Source organism: Corythoichthys intestinalis, chromosome 17 (assembly GCF_030265065.1).
Source record: "Corythoichthys intestinalis isolate RoL2023-P3 chromosome 17, ASM3026506v1, whole genome shotgun sequence".
NCBI classification, from domain to species: domain Eukaryota; kingdom Metazoa; phylum Chordata; class Actinopteri; order Syngnathiformes; family Syngnathidae; genus Corythoichthys; species Corythoichthys intestinalis.
The window spans coordinates 21,057,115-21,079,299 of NC_080411.1; the positions used below are offsets into that span (position 1 = coordinate 21,057,115).

Below are 22,185 nucleotides of genomic sequence, written 5' to 3' on the forward strand. Positions count from 1 at the left end.
TAATGGAATTATAATGTATTCTTATGGGAAAATCCTGCTCAACATAAAACCATTTCGACTTAAAAACTAGGTCCTGGAACGAACTTCGTATGTAGAGGTACCATTATACATATATATATATATATATATATATATATATATATATATATATATATATATATATATATATATATATATATATATATATATATATATATAAATAAATATAAAAATTATTGCGTTAACGCGTTAATTTTTTTTTTTTTTAATTAATCACGTTAAAATATTCTACGCAATTAATGCACATGCCCCGCTTAGATAGATTTAAATGACAGTACAGTGAAATGCCCACTTGTTAATTGTGTTTTATGGAGTTTTGCCGCCCTCTGCTGGCGCTTGGGTGTGACTGATTTTATAGGCTTCAGCACCCATGAGCATTGTTTAAGTACTTATCGACATCAATAATGGCGGGCTAATAGTTTATTTTTTGATTGAAAATTTTACACATTTTATTAAAACGTAAACATTAAGAGGGGTTATAAAACATAAACTATAAAATATTTATATTAGTATAAATATATATTTATATTAGTTATAAAAATATAAAATTTATATAACTTGTACTAACATTTATCTTTTAAGAACTACAAGTCTTTCTATCCTTCCTTCAAACTTTTTCAAAACTGTTTTTCATTGCATAGCCCCAGACATACTTCAGATTATAAATACTTCCCTCCAAACAGGAGAGTTTCCTCAGACTTTAAAAACTGCAGTAATAAAACCTCTCCTAAAAAAACCTAATCTGGATGCCTCAACCATTAGTAATTACAGGCCAATATCAAATCTGACATTCCTGGGGAAAATTATCGAAAGGGTTGTGTTTGAACATATCCAGACTTTCATGATGCAAAACAATCTTTTTAACTCATTTCAGTCTGGATTTCGGCCACAACACAGCACCGAGACCGTGCTTATCAAAGTCCTAAATGATATTCGTCGGAATACCGATGCAGGCAAATCATCTGTTCTGCTACTATTGGATCTCAGCGCCGCATTTGACACGGTTGATCACAACATACTACTCAGCAGATTGGAACAGTGGGTAGGGCTTACTGACACTATTCTTCAGTGGTTCACATCCTATTTACATGATAGGGATTTCTTTGTGTCAATTGGAAACTATCAGTCAGAACGAACCAAATTCACGTGTGGAGTCCCTCAAGGGTCAATTCTTGGACCACTCTTATTTAACATCTATATGCTTCCGTTAGCTCAGATAATGGAACAGTATGACATCTCCTATCACGCCTATGCAGATGACACACAACTGTACATTTCTGTGTCCCCACATGATTATAGTCCCTTAGTCTCCCTGAGTAAATGCATTTGTCAAATCAATGAATGGATGTGCCAGAATTTTCTCCAGTTAAATGTGGAGAAGACAGAGGTGATCATTTTTGGGCCAAAAAAGGAAAGGTCAAAGATAAGCAGCCAACTTAGCACAATGTCACTTACAGCTACAAATCAAGTCAGAAACCTTGGCGTAATTATTGACTCAGACCTAAAATTTGATAGCCATCTAAAGTCCGTCACTAAATCCGCTTATTACCACCTAAAAAATATAACCAGAATTAAGGTACTTCTGACTCAACAAGACATGGAAAAACTTATGCATGCATTCATTTTCAGCAGATTGGACTACTGCAACGGTATATTTACAGGTCTTGATAAAAAATCAATCAGGAAACTGCAGGTAGTACAGAATGCTGCAGCCAGAGTCCTCACAAATACAAGGAAGCTGGACCACATTACACCGGTTTTGAAATCGCTACACTGGCTTCCAGTGAGTCAAAGGATAGACTATAAAATACTACTGCTCGTCTACAAAACACTTAATGGCCTTGGACCAAAATACATGCTTGACTTGTTAGATTCCTATGAGACATCTAGACCCCTAAGGTCATCTGGAACGGGTCTTCTGCATGTTCCAAGAACAAGAACCAAGCAGGGTGAGGCAGCATTTAGTTATTATGCTCCTCACCTTTGGAACAAGTTACCCGAACGTCTAAAGTATGCTCAAACTGTTAGCTCCTTTAAATCAGGGCTAAAAACGCTTTTGTTTGGCACTGCATATCCATAACTGTCTATATATTTCAACCTACCTGCCTTCTATTCCTCTTGTGCTTATCTCCATTGCTGATTTCAATGATTATTAGTAGTAGTAGTTTTTGCTTTATTTTTATTATTGTTTTATTTTTATTTATTTATTTTTATTCTGTGATTAAATGCGATCATTTGTCTTGGTTTTTACGTTGTGTTGATTTAAATGTGATTTTTATGGTCTTCATGTGATGTAAAGCACTTTGAATTGCCTTGTGTTGAATTGTGCTATATAAATAAATTTGCCTTGCCTTGCCTTGCCTTTCCATGGATCACTTTAACAGAATGTTAATAATGTTAATGCCATCTTGTGGATTTATTGTTATAATAAACAAATACAGTCCTTATCTACCGTATGTTGAATGTATATATCCATCTTGTGTCTTATCTTTCCATTCCAACAATAATTTACAGAAAAATATGGCATATTTTATAGATGGTTTGAATTGCGATTAATTGTGATTAATTACGGTTTAATTAATTTTAAAGCTGTAATTAACTCGATTAAAAATTTTAATCTAAACATATATATATATATATATATATATATACTGGACTGTCTCAGAAAATTAGAATACACAATATTCTAATTTTTTGAGACAGTCCTGTGTATATATACAGGACTGTCTCAGGAAATTAGAATACACAATATTCTAATTTCCTGACTGTCTCCAAAAAGAAAACAACATTTTCTAAATATTCTAATTTCCTGACTGTCTCAGGAAATTAGAATATTGTGTATTCTAATTTCCTGAGACAGTCCTGTATATATACACAGGACTGTCTCAAAAAATTAGAATATTGTGTATTCTAATTTTCTGAGACAGTCCAGTATATATACAGGGGTGCACATAAGTGGTCCGCATGCGCGCATGCGTACCGGACGTAGACAAACGCGCTGGCCCTCAACGACTTCCATACGCTTTTGCGTACCGATGGCTGACCACCGTATTTGCGGCGGACACGAGAAAATAACTTCTCAAAATGTCAAAGAGGCAGGCCACACTGAGTAATTACTTCCGTGTTCCCCCACCCCCATCAAAAGACAGACAGACGACAGAGACGTCACCGGAGCTACCGAAAAAAAGGACTTTTGCTGAAAAGTAGGAGGTACCATGGCTAGAAGCAAATGATGCTCGCACGGAAATGTGGTACAAAATGTGCTGTGAGAATCCCAATGTCGCCAATAAGAGCAGCGCATTTTATGTAGGGTCAAAGAATTTCAGCCATCCAAACTTTGAAAAGCACGAAAAAAACATAGAGCATGTGGCAATTAAGCAAACTATCGCTGTCAAACAGGACCCCGCTCGCCCTATGGACAAGTGGCGGAATAAAGGTAATGAACAGCGACATGCACTGACAAACGTGTTTTTGCTCGCATTTTACAAAGCTAAACATGCACGTTCAATAAGGTCTTATGAGGAGGACATCCCACTTTTAAAAAGGCTTGGAGTTAATGTGGGAGCCGCATAATGCCCTTTATTTTGAATTGGTGCTTTTTATTTCTTTACATTACAAAGTAATGGCAATTTTGTTGTGCCAGTTGATGTTAATCAAGCATTAATTGTTAATATAATTAATTAAAGTTAATTGGCTCTAAGTAAAGCTTGTCATAAATTTATCGCATCAGGCGGGTCGGCTCTCAAGCTCAATGAGGACCAAGTCACATCTCCAGGTCCTCCTCTGCGAACCTGGGCAAAAAAATTATGTGCACCCCAGTATATATATATATATATATATATATATATATATATATATATATATATATATATATATATATATATATATATATATATATATATATATATATATATATATATATATATATATATATATATATATATATATGTGTGTGTGTGAATCATCATTGGAAAGCTTAAAATCTCAATTTTCTGGGGGAAGACAAATTTTAAACATTTTGTTTTGTTTTGTTTTTATGTTTTTTAAAAAGCAAAACCCTATCTGGAGGTGAGAGCTTGCGAGAGCAGAATTACAGACGCCATGACTTTAACGAGATATTATCACGTGCTTACCTTGTTTTGATCCAAAAACTCCATGTAGCAGGTATCACTGAATGTCAAGACACAGCTGTGAATGGCCACAGCTGGATTTTTGGGGGGATTTTATGGGTGAAACATGGTAACATAACCAAGGGTAAAAGTGGGCCAGAACGGTCAGGAACGCAGTACCGGTATAAGATTCAGGGCCAGAAAGCTGTACTGGTACACGGTGCTTTGATTCCAAAAATATGACGGCAACTGTCAAAACACTATATAAAAAAATATATATATATATAGAAAAATGCTAAGCTGCCACACATGCATTTCATCTCCAAAAAGAAAACAATCTAACAACATCAGATTTACAAGTGTTAACAACCAGCATAATAAATTGCTTGTGTAGCATAATCCGTTTCCACCGATATTTATTATTGATTTTATTCCATGGAGTTTTCCCCAGCTGCTGCACTTATCTGTGTTTGACGATGATGATTCGAATGTGCTAATGCACCCAGCAAAGCCAAATGCCTGTAGTCATTTATCCGTTCAATTGGCTGACATACTGAAATGTGATCAGCAGAGATAGTTAGCTCTGATTGGTTCAAATGTGCATGTTTTTTGGAACAGCAAAAAAAAAAGTTTGTTGAATTGATGCGGCTATGCAACAGAAAGTGGATCAAGTCTTTAAGAGCAGAGAAAGAGTTGAGGAGGCTTATTTATCATATTTAGTTTTATTTGCTCTGATGCGGAGGTTCAGAGCATCTTAGCTGTCCATGTGCACTTTGGACTTATATTTGTTCATTTATGTTAGGCTACTTATTAATTTCCTTATGATTTAAAAAAGTCAATGTTTGCACAATCTTCAAAATATATTCCATTTCACTCTGCATAATATGAGTCACTTGTACTTATTCTTCTGAATTTGTTACTTATATCTTTATTATTAAAAAAAAAGAAAGCAAGTAAAAGTAAATGTTTACATTAACTTCAATTTTAATGTACATCCTATGTTCTTAAGTAGTTAAAATTTAGATTTGGCATTTAGTATGTGAGGAAATGAGGGATAATAAAAATTTGGAGCTGGAGGTTGGGGTTATTGCTGTTTTGTTTTTGTTGCTTTTATTTTGCAAATCATTGAAAAAAATACAATTTTGAATGAAAATAAGTTTTTGTATGTGTTATAAAAATAACTGTGCCAAAACAGTTTTTTTTTTTTTTTTTTTTTTTGCATTTCAGTAGTTTTAGGAGGTTTGACCCCCCCCCCACCCCCCCCAAAAAATGAAAATAAATAAATAAATAAAAAAATTCTGGCTCCGTGGCGACCTTCACGTCGGGGAGTTCCGGCAAGAAATTCTAGCCACTTTCACCCCTGAATATAACAAGGGTCGCGATGCAGAAATCGCAGACATCAAGGAGTGGTCGAGATTTTTTTTTTTCATATATTTACCCTTTTAAACGTTTTTTTTCAATTTTCTTTGTTTGGATTGATTATTTATCATCTAACATATCGGAGAAAATGCAACAGGAACAAAAAATACAATTGAGCGATAGTTATGAGGTAGTTATCCGTGACTTTTTTACACACGCCATTTTTTTTCATTGTGACATAACTTGTTTAAAAGTTTAAAATATACTAGTGAATAATTTTTTAAAGTCTTTAAAAAAAAAAAAAAAAAAAAAATTAAAAATATGAGACATCAATTAATGATTCTAAGCTAAAAACGACAGACATTTAATACAATAAATATAATTAATTACCTTAGTTTTATGGCCGGGTTGAAACAAAAGCGGTTGCGCGACGTCTGTAAACGGGGATTTCCAGGCTAAAACGGACAAATCAAAAATTGTTTGGGGGCTTAATGCGCCATGAATCTGCTATGGCAGCATATTGACATATTGTTCTATCAAACACAACAGTTGTTTTGGCTTAAAATACAGCAGTTTATTATAAAGAGTCATGCAATAGCAGAAACTGCTTTTTCAGTCTTGTCTGTGTTTTCCACAATATTTTTTATTTATTTTTTTTTTTTTCAAGATAAGACCCTGATGCCTTGCCTCTTTTCTTACAGATAAAATATCCAAGGATTCACACTAAAGAAAACACTTGTCAGGTAAACACAATTGAAAGAGATACATTTAAACACTTTAAACCAGAGGTGTGATATCAGGGAAAGTAAAGGAACTCCCCTGCCTGTGAGAGCGGGAAAAAACCCTAACAAAAATCAGATACTTTTCTATTTTAGTTTTAATATCTGTAAATTATGTTAACTTGTTTTTTGATTGCATTTCCATGATTTCACTGCTAATTGGCTGAATTTGCATATTTAAATACGTGGAAGCGAAAGGGTGGATGAGTATTTAACATGTCCCAGGGCCCCAGCCTTCCTGTGTGAATTTTGTATGTTTTCTCCGTGCCTGTGTGAGTATTTTCCAGGTGTTGTGGTTTCCAAACACATCTCCAAAACATGCTTGGTAGACTAATTGAACACTCCAAATTGTCTGCATTTATGAGTGTCTGTCAATGGTTGTTTGTCACGTTGTGCCATGAATTGGTTGCACTGCAAAAACACACCTCCTTAAAACTGGTTAAATTCCCTTGTTTTTAGTGTAAATCTGCTGGAAATAAGGGAAATTATCCGCCAGTGCTTCAAGTAAATTTGACTCAAGATTTCTTGAAATATGAAAAAGAGCTAGCTGAAAATAAGTTTAACACAGACTTATTTTATGCAGTAAATTAGTACATTCAAACTTTCATAAAGCTGGTTGGTCAGAAATGTTCTTAATTCAAGAATAGATTTTGTCCAAAACATCATTTGAAAGCAAATTTTTCTTGATTTCGGGTGAACTTTGACTAGATTTAAGAAAAACAATCTGGTTGAGATGTTATAAATTTGCTGTGTGCTGGTATGCTTCCTGACCATAGTTAGCTAGATTAGTCTCCAGCACACTTGTGACACTCATGAGGATAAGTGGGACAAAAGATTTATAAAATGATAAAAATACTGTACATGGACGGGACAGGGTATGTGGCTGCGAGCAAACAGCTTTCCCCGAATTCTTGTACAATCACTCCAAGCACATTTGTTGTTAAGATGGTAACTCAACATATTGGGTCATAAATACACTCTACGTAGTTTTATTAATATGCACTTAACCATGTTTTGCCGAATTTCCTTCCAGTATTAAACTTTCTCTATATTAGATAATCATAGCAGCCTGCCTAAACGATGTGGAAATATTGACATAATGTGTTGCATGTGATACAGTTACGTTTTTCATATTTCTTTTGTTTCTTCACCATTCGCTGTGACATTCACCATATCTCTTCACACATCCACCCACATGGCCACATGTGCTCCCATAACCACAATATCGCTTGGGCAGTCAGTAAAAAGCAAAGAGGAATATTGATGCAGCGTGATGGTGGTGTGTTTAACTTTGAGGTTGTTTAATTCTGTCTCTAAGGCAAAATGAGCCGGCTGCTATCGTGGCCTCACATGCCCAACGCTGTCAGCAGGTCATGGTGCATCACCTCATGTATAGCTTTTTAATTCCACAAGCATGTAGTGTTTGTATTTGTGGTCTGTTGAAGGAAGTGTTTGTTGGTCTTGACTGACAATTTTAAAGCCAACAGCAGAGCAGATAGATTTGATGTTTGGCACCAAAGTATTTTCTTTGCTTTTGTCTTGCAGCATGCTGCGGGCATCACTATAAAAATAAACATTATTTTAGAGACTGCTTCACAAACAAAATAGTGAATATTCACAGCTATATAAAGTCATCATTTGTAGACAGTCATTTGTGCATCTGCCCTATATAATTTCAGCATGCTTGTGGTATTATTTTGCCACTACTAATTAATTGGCTATGTAAAAAAAAAATTCTCTTGTGGGTCGGGATGTACAATGCTCAGATTATCATTCCTATCCTATTATATTTCTTTCATTCCTGTAATATTTCAAAAGATGGATCAAGAGTAACCTGTCACACTTCACACAACCACTCTTTTCTAATATCAAATTGATTTATTTACCATTTATTTGATGTATTACTCTTTTAGGTATGAATTCTTGATAAATAATCCCATGCACACTCAAGATTGATCCTTAAAGCAATTTACCTAGATCCCAGTATGAGCGGATTACTTGAAATCGAAATTGATAAAATGAAATATACAGCTGTGAGACTTGGTTTAAAATGGATACTATTACTTTTGACACGATTTACAATCCAGTTCAAATGAAACAAGGACATTGTGGTAAACATAAATGAAAACAGAATACAATGATTTGCTGTTTATTTATTTATAGGTAAAAATTATCAACTTTAAATTTTATGGCTGCAACACTTTACAAAATAGCTGAGACAGGGTCAAATTTTACAACTGTGTTACATCACTTTTTTAAAGGACATTCCATAAATGTTTGGGAACTGAGGACACTAATTGTTGCAGTTTTGTAGATGTAATTATTTCTCATTCTTGCTTGGTGTAGTTTCAACTGTTCAACAGTACGGGGTCTCTGTTGTCAAATTTTACACTTTGTAATAAGCCATACATTTTCAATAAGCAATTGGTCTTGACTGGAACCTGTCTAGTACCCCCACTCTTTTTACCCTGCACCCACACTTTTGTAACACATGCAAAATATAGTTTGGTATTGTCTTACTGAAAAAGATGTTGCTTGGGTAGCAGCATATATTTCTCCAAAACCTGAGTATACTAGTACATACCTGTATTGATGGTGCCTTTCAAGATGTACAAGCTTCCCATACCACATGCATTCATGCAACCCGATACCAGCACAGACGATTTTGTACTGATTTGCTATTTACAGCTCGGGTTGTTTTTGTCCTCTCTCACTCAAGGCGTCTAAGTTCTCCAAAAAGAACTTCATATTTTTTTTAATTTTTTTTTTATTATGTATTACTTATTCATTTGGACGAAAAGAAAAGGGTTTTTTGGGGAAGCCTCAGTTAAAATGTCAAGACCCTGTATTCATCAGGGCATTGGTGGAGCATGCATGGAGTAGAGAAGTATTTTAAATTAACTCTAAAATTTCCGTACAGAACCTTTAAAATATATGAATATTTTCTCACACCTTGTTCACAAAGAGATTAACATTACGCCATCCTTGTTTGTGAATCGGAATCTCCTTTTATACCCAGTCATGGCACCCACATGTTCCCAATTAGCCTGTTGACCTGTGGCATGTTTCAAACAGGTGCTAAACAGTCTTTTTTGCCACTTGTTCCATCTCTTTTTGAACATGTACTAGCTATAAAATTCTAAGTTAATCATTATTTCCTAAAACAATAAAATTCATCAGTTTGATTTTTTTTTAAAGTGTATTCAATTAAATATAGGATGAACATTTGCATTATGTGTTTATTTGTTCAACTCAAAAACGCCACGTCATTTGAATTGGTGTTGTATTTGAAAAAGAAAGAATGAGAGGGTTGTAGCGGTAAAAACAAGACTGCGAACGTGGCATATCTTTTCACGACTTCTGCCCCCTAACAACAGTCCTGTCATTCCCTTCCAAAGAACAGATACCCAGGTTCCTGGTGGCATCTCAAAAGAGAATGTCAGGGGAGAAATAAATCTCCAGGCCAATTTACTTGAGGAAGGTGAACTTTCCACAGTCAAGGCAGAACATGCGAATCAGTGACATAACCTATCTTTATTCTTTCTTGGTTGGTGTGACTTTTTTTTTTTTCTTTCTTATGGCATGCACAATTGTGCAACATAGGGGAGAGACTCATAAAAGATGAAAAAGCTGCCCATGTAAAATTTGAATTGAAGGGAGTGTTTCACATCCTTAGAAGAGATAGTGGGTCCAAAATGTTTGTCTACCTCTGTTTGTAAAATAATTAAATTACCGTATTTTTTCGGACTATAAGTCGCACACGAGTGTAAGTCGCACCAGCCATAAAATGCTCAACGAAGAGGAAAAAAAACATATATAAGTCGCACCGGAGTATAAGTGGCATTTTTGGGGGAAATTTACTTGATAAAATCACATAGAACAGTTATGTTGTCTTGAAAGGCAATTTAAAATAAAAATACAATAGAGAACAACATGCGGAATAAGTGTACAGTATAATAATGTTACATGATGCATGAACAACGAAATGCAAACGTGGCCAGTATGTTAATGTAACATAGCTACAGTGGGGCAAATAAGTATTTAGTCAACCACCAATTGTGCAAGTTCTCCTACTTGAAAAGATTAGAGAAGCCTGTAATAGTCAACATGGGTAAACCTCAACCATGAGAGACAGAATGTGGAAAAAAACTGAATATCACATTGTTTGATTTTTAAAGAATTTATTTCCAAATTAGAGTGGAAAATAACTATTTGGTCACCTACAAACAAACAAGACTTCTGGCTGTCAAAGAGGCCTAACTTCTTCTAACGAGGTCTAACGAGGCTCAACTCGTTACCTGTATTAATGGCACCTGTTTGAACTCATTATCGCTATAAAAGACACCTGTCCACAACTCAGTCAGTCATACTCCAAACTCCACTATGGCCAAGACCAAAGAGCTGTCGAAGGACACCAGAGATAAAATTTTAGACATGCACCAGGCTGGGAAGACTGAATCTGCAACAGGTAAAACGCTTGGTGTAAAGAAATCAACTGTGGGAGCAATTATTAGAAAATGGAAGACAGACAAGAGCACTAATAATCTCCCTCGATCTGGGGCTCCATGCAAGATCTCACCCCGTGGCGTCAAAATGATAACAAGGACGGTGAGCAAAAATCCCAGAATCACACGGGGGACCTAGTGAATGACTACAGAGAGCTAGGACCACAGTATCAAAAGCAGTTACCGGTAACACAAGGCGCCGCCAGGGACTCAAATCCTGCAATGCCAGACGTGTCCCCCTGATAAGCCAGTACACATCCAGGCCCGTCTGCGGTTCGCCAGAGAGCATTTGGATGATCCAGAAGATTACTGGGAGAATGTGTTATGGTCAGATGAAACTAAAATAGAACTTTTTGGTAGAAACACAGGTTCTCGTGTTTGGAGGAGAAAGAATACTGAATTGCATCCGAAGAACACCATACCCACTATGAAGCATGGGGGTGAAAACATCATGCTTTGGGGCTGTTTTTCTGCAAAGGGACCAGGACGACTGATCTGTGCAAAGGAAAGAATGAATGGGGCCATGTGTCGAGACATTTTGAGTGAAAATCTCCTTCCATCAGCAAGGGCATTGAAGATGAGACGTGGCTGTGTCTATCAGCATGACAATGATCCCAAACACACAGCCAGGGGAACAAAGGAGTGGCTTCGTAAGAAGCATTTCAAGGTCATGGAGTGGCCTAGCCAGTCTCCAGATCTCAACCTCATAGAAAATCTGTGGGGGGAGTTGAAAGTCCATGTTGCCCAACGACAGCCCCAAAACATCACTGCTCTAGAGGAGATCTGCATGTAGGAATGGGCCAAAATACCAGCAACAGTGTGTGAAAAGCTTGTGAAGAGTTACAGAAAACGTTTGGCCTCCGTTATTGCCAACAAAGGGTACATAAAAAAGTATTGAGATGAACTTTTGGCATTGACCAAATACTTATTTTCCTCCATTATTTGCAAATAACGTGTTTAAAAATCAAACAATGTGATTTTCTGGTTTTTTTTTTTTTTTTTTTTTTTTTTTTCCCACATTCTGTCTCTCATGGTTGAGGCTTACCCATGTTGACAATCACAGGCCTCTAATATTTTCAAGTGGGAGAACTTGCACAATTAGTGGTTCACTAAATACCGTAATTTCCCGAATATAAGGCACACCCGTGTATAATGCGCACCCCAGATTTACTTGTAAAATCTAGGGAAAATTATTGTACCCGTTTATAACGCGCACCCTAATTTTAGCACCAATAAATAGAAGAATACAAGAAAACAGAGCTCGTGTACAGATACAGAGATGTCATTTTACTGACTGGTGAAACACAGCACAAGCATAGCACATTGGTAGTTCAAAACATTACCGTAAACTGACAATATTTACGGTAATAATATGATTTGACAATTTCTCCAACTTACAAGAATCTAGGAGAAAACAAAACGGATGTGACTTTTCTTTTAAAGGCTGGTGTATAACTTGCTCGTTTCCTCATGATGAATAAATGTTTCTTCCATGGATTGATACGGTAAAATGAAAGTCAGAACGTAAGTCGGAAATCCGTGAGAGCTCATCACTGTCAACACGACAGTAACCAAAGGAACTATTGTAATTTGGGTTTGAGTTTCACGAGGGACCGATATAGTTGACGGACACAGGAAGTGTGTGTCCTTACATTTGTTATGGTCTGAATTGCGGAGCTGCAATAAACGTCGACTCAAATGAGTTCAAGAAACTAAATTCTGTGCTTTATGAAGAGTGAAAAAAGCAGAATTTAACACAGACGAAATCATTCGGCCGATTAGAGTGAAGTACGGTATTACCGAAACAAAATGGTGACGTCACGTACCGTAATGGTCGGCAACGGGTTGCCGCATACGTTTCTTCAACACAACGTGGCCGTGTCAATGAAAAAAAAATCGGTTTATATATATATGTAATACATATATGTTTCTGTCTCCATCCATGTACCCGTTTATAATGCGCACCATGAGTTTACAAGTTGATTTTGGGGAAAAAAAGTGTGCATTATATTCGGGAAATTACGGTACTCATTTGCCCCACTGTATTAAGAGTTATTCAAATAACTATAGCATAAAGAACATGCTAACAAGTTTAACAAACCATCAGAGTCACTCCAAAACACCAAAATAACATGTGAAACAATATAATAATGTGTGAATAATTTCACACATAAGTCGCTCCAGAGTATAAGTCGCACCCCCAGCCAAACTATGAAAAAAACTGTGACTTATACTCCAAAAAATAGAGTACTATGTATAGGGTTTACAAAAACATTTAACATACCAATAATTTCCAAATACAGGCTTATCATGAACCGTAGGCTCTGCCCATAAATAGAGGAGGAAAGTGTAATAAAAATCATTAAAAGTACTGTTACGTTAATGAAAAATGGTGGCGTACAAATCTACCAAAGTAAAATTTAGTGTAAAATATTTCTCGGGCTATAACGTGCACTTAAAGTCCTTATATCCACAAAAAAACTTAATCCAGTATGCCTTATGTATGAATTCTGCTAGTACTTAATGACCTCAAATTTTGTTTGGAGCATAACTGTGTTAAACAGCTCTTTTAAGGTGCTCAAGGTGCACATTCATCGTTCAATAAAACAAATAATAGATTATTTCATAAATTTAAAAAAATTGCAAAATTGGAAAATACAAAAACAATGACAAATTCAGTACATTAATGCACTAATGCATTATATCATCAGATGTGGCTTATTTATGAAAACAAACATGTTCAACATACGGTGACTTAATAAATACTTTGGAGTGTGTGTATGTGCGTCACAAATGCTAGACACATTAGCTTGCAACCGCTTTTTGAAGACAGTGTTATTTTAATATTGTTATGAATGATATTGCAAAAAACTGACATTGCAATTTTTGAATTTTCACCAGACTTGAATAGCACTGTTTGGGAAGACTTTGGTTGACTATGAGTACATTGTATTCAACGAAAATGTCACATGATTGGAAAATTAGGCCGATCGCGTTTTTTTTTCAGATGATCGGAATCGGGTGATAAGGGTTTTTAATTAAAAAATATTTATGTTTTTATGCTTCATGCTCGTACAGCGCCACACCCTCCCTCCTGCTAAGCAGTGCTGCCAAACTGTCCAGTGCAGCTTAAGTTTGGTACTTAAAGTTAACGATGATTGACAGGTTTGTTGCTTTGATCTGGCCAGAGAGGCCTCGTTAGCTCTACGATCAAAGGCACAAATGTGTTAATTATGGTTAAGCTTGGTAGGCAGTAGGGATGCAACGATACAGTTAAGCCATGGTTCTGTACGATTTTCGATACGAGGGACACGACTTTCGATTCGATTCAATACATTTAATGCTCTGAAACTAAAAATACAAGTGATATTTTTTTTTGTTATGTTTTTTTATTTTGCTAACAAACAAAAGTAACAATGCCATCATATAAACATGTGTTATAGTCCATAATATATATCTGCTTACTTTTTACTGATTTGAAGAAATTTTGAGCTGAGAATCTTTACTGTTTGTAAAGTGAGGCGGGGCACACTGTTGATTGCTATTGCTCTCTTAGCAGGTATATTTACCTCATGAGCAAAACATCCTATTTGTGGTCCGAGTCCATCTGTGTTACGTACTGAATTAACAATATTTGCAGTATTATTTATAGTCACTGGTATGGATTGATTTGTCCTGCTTAGCTTCCATTCAGTCATGACGGTTTTTAATTCATCGATGTAGTATATGGACTACGCGTCCCATGATCACCCTGGGCTCACGCAACCAATGGCATGGGACTTGGGGGGATCTAACGTAGCACATCTAGGTTGCTATTTGATGATATCTAGTGTGTTCGCTCGAGTGTTGTCGGGCATTAAAAAAATTAACGCCACAGAAGTCTAGTCTGCTCATTACTGCATAACACCAGGATTTGACAATCAACGTTCATAAACAGGACGAGTTTGAAGTACATCGCTCTTAATTTGCCACTCATTGTTCATCATGTAACCATGAGAAAGCTCTGAGTGTCGTCCAGGGGTGCCCAGTTGTCTATTGTCAAAGTGAGGTTGTTCGTAGCAGCCAAGTCGGCAACAATATATTGGCGGACTTTGTTGTACGTATCCGTAAAGACAGTCTTTGTTTAATATGTACGAGGGGGGATAGCATATTAGCTTACCCAAAATGCTGCCAAACAACGGATCTGTACGACATTGAAGCCGGCAGGCTGCCTCGTTAAGTTTCTGTCTTTCCTCACGAGCAATGATTCTCGTGCACCACAGATCCCACCTTTCAGGCAGTTTGGGGGAGGAGTGGAGGAGGGTGGTGCTAGCAGGGAGGAGCCTTCTCAGAGTTTGTTTTTTCAAGGCAAAGCTGCGCCAGACATTTTAGTAAGAGAGACCATAAAAATAAATTCGGAAAGTACATTTTGGGATCTTTTCATTTGGATCGAATGTTTGAATCAGAGAGGGCATATTAAAGGGTTCAATATAAAACTGAGTATTGTTGCATCCTTAGTAGGCAGTTTGAAGTGTGCTGTGGCAAGTCGTTCATTGTGTAAGCGAGAGGCTGTTCTCGGCAGCATGAGCATCAAGGCAAACTTTTTTTTTCGGTATTGGATCGGGACTCGTTATCGGCAGATTTTTTAATATCAGGTGACTCGGACTCAGGTGCAAAAATATGCGATCGGGACATCCCTAACAGTCATATAATACCGTTCAATCCAGGCTAAGGGGGTTTATCTGTGAATGATGAAGATTGGTGTATATAAAAGGTATCCAAGAAGCCGTGTCGCTATACAATTGCTGCTTTTATGAAGAAAAAAGTTTACATGAAAAAGTCATTTTTAAAATAGCTGCAAAATTGAACAATTGCTTTCAATCTAATGTGACTGCTGCTCCCATGGTTACTTTTACAGATTGAGTCGGGATCCATTTTTTTAGTGTACTTAGATTTTACTGGGTGCTGTAGTGAAGATATTTTGACAACATCGCTACTTGACAGTCGATGGAGAAAGAATTTTAATGAGGAACCTCATCTCCTCAGGTGATTTGCCAGGCAGTCAAAGTAAATGTGAATAATGTGGCAAAACTTGATGGGTAAGTGAGCATACTTCTGCCAAGGAGAAAGAATAAAAAAAAAAAACACTATGTAATGGCTTTGTTTGGACTCTTACTGTATCTGCACAACAATTGTGAGTTTTTTGTTTTTGTTTTTTTTTTTAAGCAAACTAAAATAATTGATTTCATCCCCTCAAGGGATGTCTTGTGTGCACATTTGCACTAGGTACATGGAATATTTAAATCTTTTTCCATTTGTTGCATTTTGACCACTCTCCAACTTGGGAGGCTGTCAGCAAAAGTCACGAGGATATGGAACAAAGGAACCGAAGCTACCAAGACACCAGAACGGTCACCTCTCTTGGATTTTAATGAGACATCCACTGCACATTCTTGGCAAGATCTCATTAATATGTGCATAAAACATTAGATGGCAATGTAAAAAAAAAAAAGAAATAAATAAAAAGCTGCCCTTCTCTCCTAGTTGGTTCACCATCCTATATATTTAATATAAAACCAACCCCCGTACATTTGCAATTGGGGATTTTCTAATCCACCCTTATCCATTTTTCCCCCATTCATTAAATCGACCCCCCCCCCCCTTTTAATAATGCACTTCCTATGCTCTATGTGGTGTTAAAATATATTTCCAGTACATTGCGAGGCTATATTACCTGAAAAAAAAAACACAGGGAACATTGCAAAATCCACTTCAAATAGTATAGTACAGTTACCGTAAATTTTGTTGTAGATTTTTTTTTTTCATGGTAGTAACATTTTTGTTACATTTTATACTGTAATTGACATGTAACTTTCGTCCATAAAAAAATATTGGTCTCATTGTCTTGATGTTTTCAGAGGTTTGAGTATGCTTGAGTAAATAATTTTCCACATATTGTTTGGTGACAATTGATTGCATTTTTTTGACATTTACGTTTATTACAATATAATAGTAGCAAACACAAACACATGCAGGGGGGCAATGGTGTGTACGTAGGTAGGTAAGGAGGTACATAAGCGGATTTTAAGGGAAGCCAGGAGGGCAAGCCCCCCCCATAGGCCGAAAAGTGTCACTGCATGTATGTGACTTTCCTATATATATACAGTACATATATAAGTTGTAAAGCAGTAACACTGCAACAAAAATGAATGAACAAAAAAACATGTTTTTATAATGGGTCGAATTTATTTTTCGAGCACCTTAGGCAGTCATTTGCTTTGCATATAATTTTTTAAAAATTATTATATATATATATATACAGTGGGGAGAACAAGTATTTGATACACAGTCAATGGGAAAACCCATTGGCAGTGTATCAAATACTTGTTCTCCCCACTGTATATATATATATATATATATATATATATATATATATATATATATATATATATATATATATATATATATATATATATATATATATATATATATATATATATATATATATATTTATTTATTTATTAGAGAAAAAAATATATAAAAAAATGTTTTTTTTTTCTCTGATTGAAAATATTTTTTTGATTGAAAGAACTTTTAGAGGGATTGAATGATTTAGACACAAATGTCCTAATTATAATGTGGCCTAAACACAAAAAGGATTGCTTCAATCAAAGAAAACTTTTTCATTGAAAAATTAAATGTTCTAATGCAAATTTTTCAAGTCTCAAATATTTTTTCGCATTCAAAAACGTTTTTCTATGATTGAAATTGTTTCTTATTTGATTGAAATGATTTTTCTTTTTGAAAATCTAGATTTTTTTTTAAGCAACTTATTTTTTGATTGAATAATAAAGAAAAATGTCCTAGCCAAAATGTGACCCAAACACACATCAACATTGCTTCAATCAAAAAAAAAAAAAAAAAAAAAAAATTATAATAATAATCAAAGAAGAATAGCTTTCACGTGCATTTTTTGAGTTTTTGGAGTTTAACATTTATTTTTGCATTGAAACCCTTTTTTTTTAATTGAAGCAACTTTTTTTGGGCTGAAAATATATATTTTAATTCGTTTTTTTTTTTTTTTTTTTTTTTTTTTTTTGAAGCAACTTTATTTTGATTGAATAATAAAGACACAGATTTTCCTCCATAAGACTCCGCCCAGGGGATACAATTTTTGACTCAGGTAACTACATTGGCACGAAACCGGCGGGCGTACAAAATTCAATCGATGACGATTTTGGCGAAGTGTATTGCCTAAGCAGCCTGATTTAGGATTCCCCTCAAGAATGATGGGAAACCAAAAACGCTAATTTTCAACTTATTATTATAAATATTCTTGTAAGTTCATTTTATTGCTGACACTGCGTTTTGGGGTCATCAACATGTTGTGCCCACTCTGCCCCAAAAGTCAAACTCCGCCGATGGGTACGATACAACAAGATAGACTTGCTTAATTTAGAAAGTATCCCTAATATAATATGCACCCCTCCATTACTAATCTATGATAACATTTGTTTGGAAATATATTGTATATATTATGTCATAATTTACAATATACAGTATGTATACTGTACATTGTATTATTAGTGGCTTAAATTTCCAACCAGTAAATGGCTGAACAAGTGTCATCAAAAAATACCTTCCTACCTACCTACTTGAAGTCAGTATTCTTTCACTCCATGATTCACAAACAAAATCTAGAAATACTTTGCCATGATCCCATGGACATGGAATTATGGAGCAATGTCACAAGTTTAATATCCATTTTTCGCATCCTGGTAACTACTGTTCTACCCTTTCTATGCAACACTTTTAGAAATCTCTTTCTAATTAAGTATGGTGGATTGGTGTGGATACCATATATTTGACTAAGCTAATTTTCTTAAGTGCCTAAAGTCCATTTGTTTCCTGAACCTGCTATTTTATTACCACCATCCTGCTTGCTGTATTTATCTGTAATTCAGTCTTCAAAAAATATAATGGTGTTCGAAGAAAAAAACATAATTAATTAAATAATAAATTACGTTCAAGTGATTTTCTTTGCTACCTTTGGACATCTAAAGTACATAGTCGAGTTTGAAGACAAAGATATGATCTATTTTGTGCATGTGAATTGGTCAATTTGGGTGATAAAGTACAGCTTCTGTTCATCCTTCTGAGGCACTGTCTCATTGGGAGTGGGTTAGGGAGTAGACTGCTGGCCGATTTGTTCTTGTCAGAGTAAATTTTGTACGATGTCAATATTGAGTGCAACAGTCCAGCCATGGGTGCAACTGCTCAGTAAGCGCATGACTGTAATTCCACAAATAACAGTCTACCTTAATTTATATTCCCAATGAATCGTATTTGTATTTATATTTTTTTTCGTCTTTCTTTCCATTTCATTTATTTGATTTATTTTTCTTATGCTGTTTATCTGTCACCTCCACAAACCAGTGTGTCTTTTTTTAACGGGTTTACACATTTTCCCTGCAGACTCAAGCATAAATATTACATGTGGTTAATTTAACTGGTAAATTTCTGACTAATGATAAAGGTTGGTTGTTTTTGGTTACCTACAGTAAAAAAAAAATACTAGGGCTGTCAAACGATTAAAACTTTTAATCGAGTTAATTACAGCTTAAAAATTAATTAATCGTAATTAATCGCAATCCAAACCATCTATAAAATATGCCATATTGTTCTTTAAATTATTGTTGGAATGGAAAGATAAGACACAAGACGGATATATACATTCAACATACGGTACATAAGTACTGTATTTGTTTATTATAACAATAAATCAACAAGATGGCATTAACATTATTAACATTCTCTTAAAATGATCCATGGATAGAAAGACTTGTAGTTCTTAAAAGATAAATGTTAGTACAAGTTATAGAAATTTTGTATTAAAACCCCTCTTAATGTTTTCGTTTTATTAAAATTTGTAAAATTTTCGATCAAAAAATAAACTAGTATATCGCTATTGTTGATGTCAATAATTACACCATGCTCACTCATGGTACTAACCCATAAAATCAGTTGGACCCAAACGCCAGCAGAGGGCGCCAAACACCAAAAAACAAGTAACAAGCAGACATTACACTGTACTGTCATTTTAGTCTGTTTGAGCGGGGCATGTGCGTTAATTACGTCAAATATTTTAACGTGATTAATTAAAAAATTAATTACCGCCCGTTAACGCGATAATTTTGACAGCCCTAATAATATGTGAAAGATAAATGGATACATGTAAAAGTAATTATCATATGACTTCCCTGACTCCATTTTTCAGGTCAATTCTTGCAGGGCTATACAATTCTCCTGAGCTGTGGGCTTTGAGAAATTACTTGATCCAGCTATTTACCTTTGTTTTTCTGTTCCCAAACATCCGGATGTGTTCATCCACAGTTAGGATACCTATGCAGAACTGCATGTATGCTAGAGCGGTGTTTTCAGACAAGTCCTGCTGTTCAAAGACACTGCAGTTTGTCTTTGAGAAACATGTAATTCAAGAAAAGGTCCTTGAGACACATGTCAATAATATTGATCAGAGTTGGTGTTCTCTTATTAAAGAGGGCACATGCAATGGCGGTGACCAGATTGTACTGCATGACATAAGCTTGTTTGTCACAGTATTTGTCCAAAGGAAAAAAAAAAACATATTACCGCAATCATTTCAGGATTAAATTAAAATGCAAACAGGAGCACTGCATTGTAATATATAAACAAACATACACAGTCTTGTCAAAATATCAATTTATATATTGCAAGTATGCTTTCAGTAGAGAATTAGGAGAGCATTCTACAGCACAACGGCCAGTGTAAAATACATATAAATGTGTTCTCTAAATGCTGGGCATCTTCAATGAATTGTACCAACTACAATCGGCAAGGTGGATTTTTTTTTTGTTTTTTTTTTTTAAGTATGCAATCAGTGATCACCGATCCATGCCTTCAATTGATGGTCACAAGCATTGATCACAGTCCTACTTTGTAGCGTGTCTGTATGCAGTGGAGTGCCACCTCCTCCATTTCTTCACATTGTGCAACACGGTAGCTTCAGACCCAAATAACATGTCTGGTGTATGAAACTTTCATGTGATTTCAGAGAATGTTTGTATCCAGCAAGGCATGCAATAAAACGTATGACTCAGAAAACGCGAAAAAGTTCCAACACTACAATTTTAATACTTGAGCTAACAAAAGAACAAACACAAACCTCTCCACGTAGACAAGGGGGAAAAAGCAATAGTCAAGCTACTATTCACACAGCACACACTGGATGATATGCAAGTAAACCCTTTTTCTTTGGGGCGATGTGGAGCTCCGAACTCCTGGATTATGTGAATGTGTTCGACTCATTTATTGCCTGCATAATATACGCACACAACACAAGCTGGTCAGTCTCACAGGCCTATCAATAACGTGCTCGTCAATGACAAATACTTCTGGCTGATGCACAGAATAAAACAACATGAATATACCTGTATAAAACGCGCACATGATGTGAGCTGGTCAGTCTCACAGGCCTCTCAATAACGTGGTAACGAATATATAAAATTGTTGGCTGTGTGGCTGCCAGCTAATAGTAATTTAGCAATGCTATCCAATTCAGCTTGTCGATGACAAAACTACAACTGGCGATACCTGCAACACACCCAGCTTTTTTTAATCATTGCATGAGTTACGGACGCTATTGTGCCTTATAGGCTATATGGACAGATACAGTATATTTTACAGACTATGTAAAATTCCGCGAAGACTCCTAAGTGAAGGTGTTTTCTCCTCCGAAAGTTTCTCGAGTGCTATGTAGTATATCTATTAGCACATTATTTACGAGGGGTGTGACAAAATATCGAAATGGTGACATATTGTGGTACTTTGTATCCCAAAAGGTTATCGATATGCTCCTGTCAAGAATCGAGATATCGTTTTAAAAAGGTGTCAATTAAAAAAAAAAAAAAAAAAAAAAAAGGAAGCTGCCATTGAGTGCTCGACACCCAATCCATTTAGACTGGGAACTTTCGTTCATTTAAAATCAGAGCATTCACAGTCATTCGGTCCGATTTTTGGGGCATTTACAGGTCACTTTCTGTTCATTTAGGGCATTTACAGGTAATTTTCTGTTCAGTTTGAGTCACTGCCTATTAATTTGGGTGATTCCCACGTCACTTCCTGTTCTGTAACGCAAAATAAACAGCAAGTGATCCATAAAATACCCCAAAATCAACAGGAAGTAACTGAAAATCAACAGGTAAATGACCTTAAATGGCCCAAAATTACTCATTGCCTGGCATTGGCTGAAACTGACGGCCATAGACGTTCAATCCGTTTGAAGTGGGAGGGATGGCAGCAAATGAACAAATGTTCATTCGCTGCCACCCTCCCACTTCAAATGGATTGGACGTCTGCTAGTGATAAACTCATTCC

At 35.7% G+C, this 22,185-nt stretch overlaps 1 protein-coding gene across 3 annotated transcripts in view; it reads left to right on the forward strand.

The window, feature by feature from the left end:
• Positions 1-22,185, forward strand: part of LOC130905820 (leucine-rich repeat transmembrane neuronal protein 4) — a 172,587-nt gene that overhangs the window by 125,599 nt on the left and 24,803 nt on the right. For 2 of the 3 annotated variants that reach the window (XM_057819529.1, XM_057819530.1), the window contains one exon: positions 6,209-6,250. The exons of the other annotated variant lie outside the window; for it this stretch is intronic. In XM_057819529.1, coding sequence (XP_057675512.1) covers positions 6,209-6,250 — 42 coding nt within the window. The remainder of the gene's footprint in view (positions 1-6,208; positions 6,251-22,185) is intronic. 3 annotated transcript variants of the gene reach the window in all.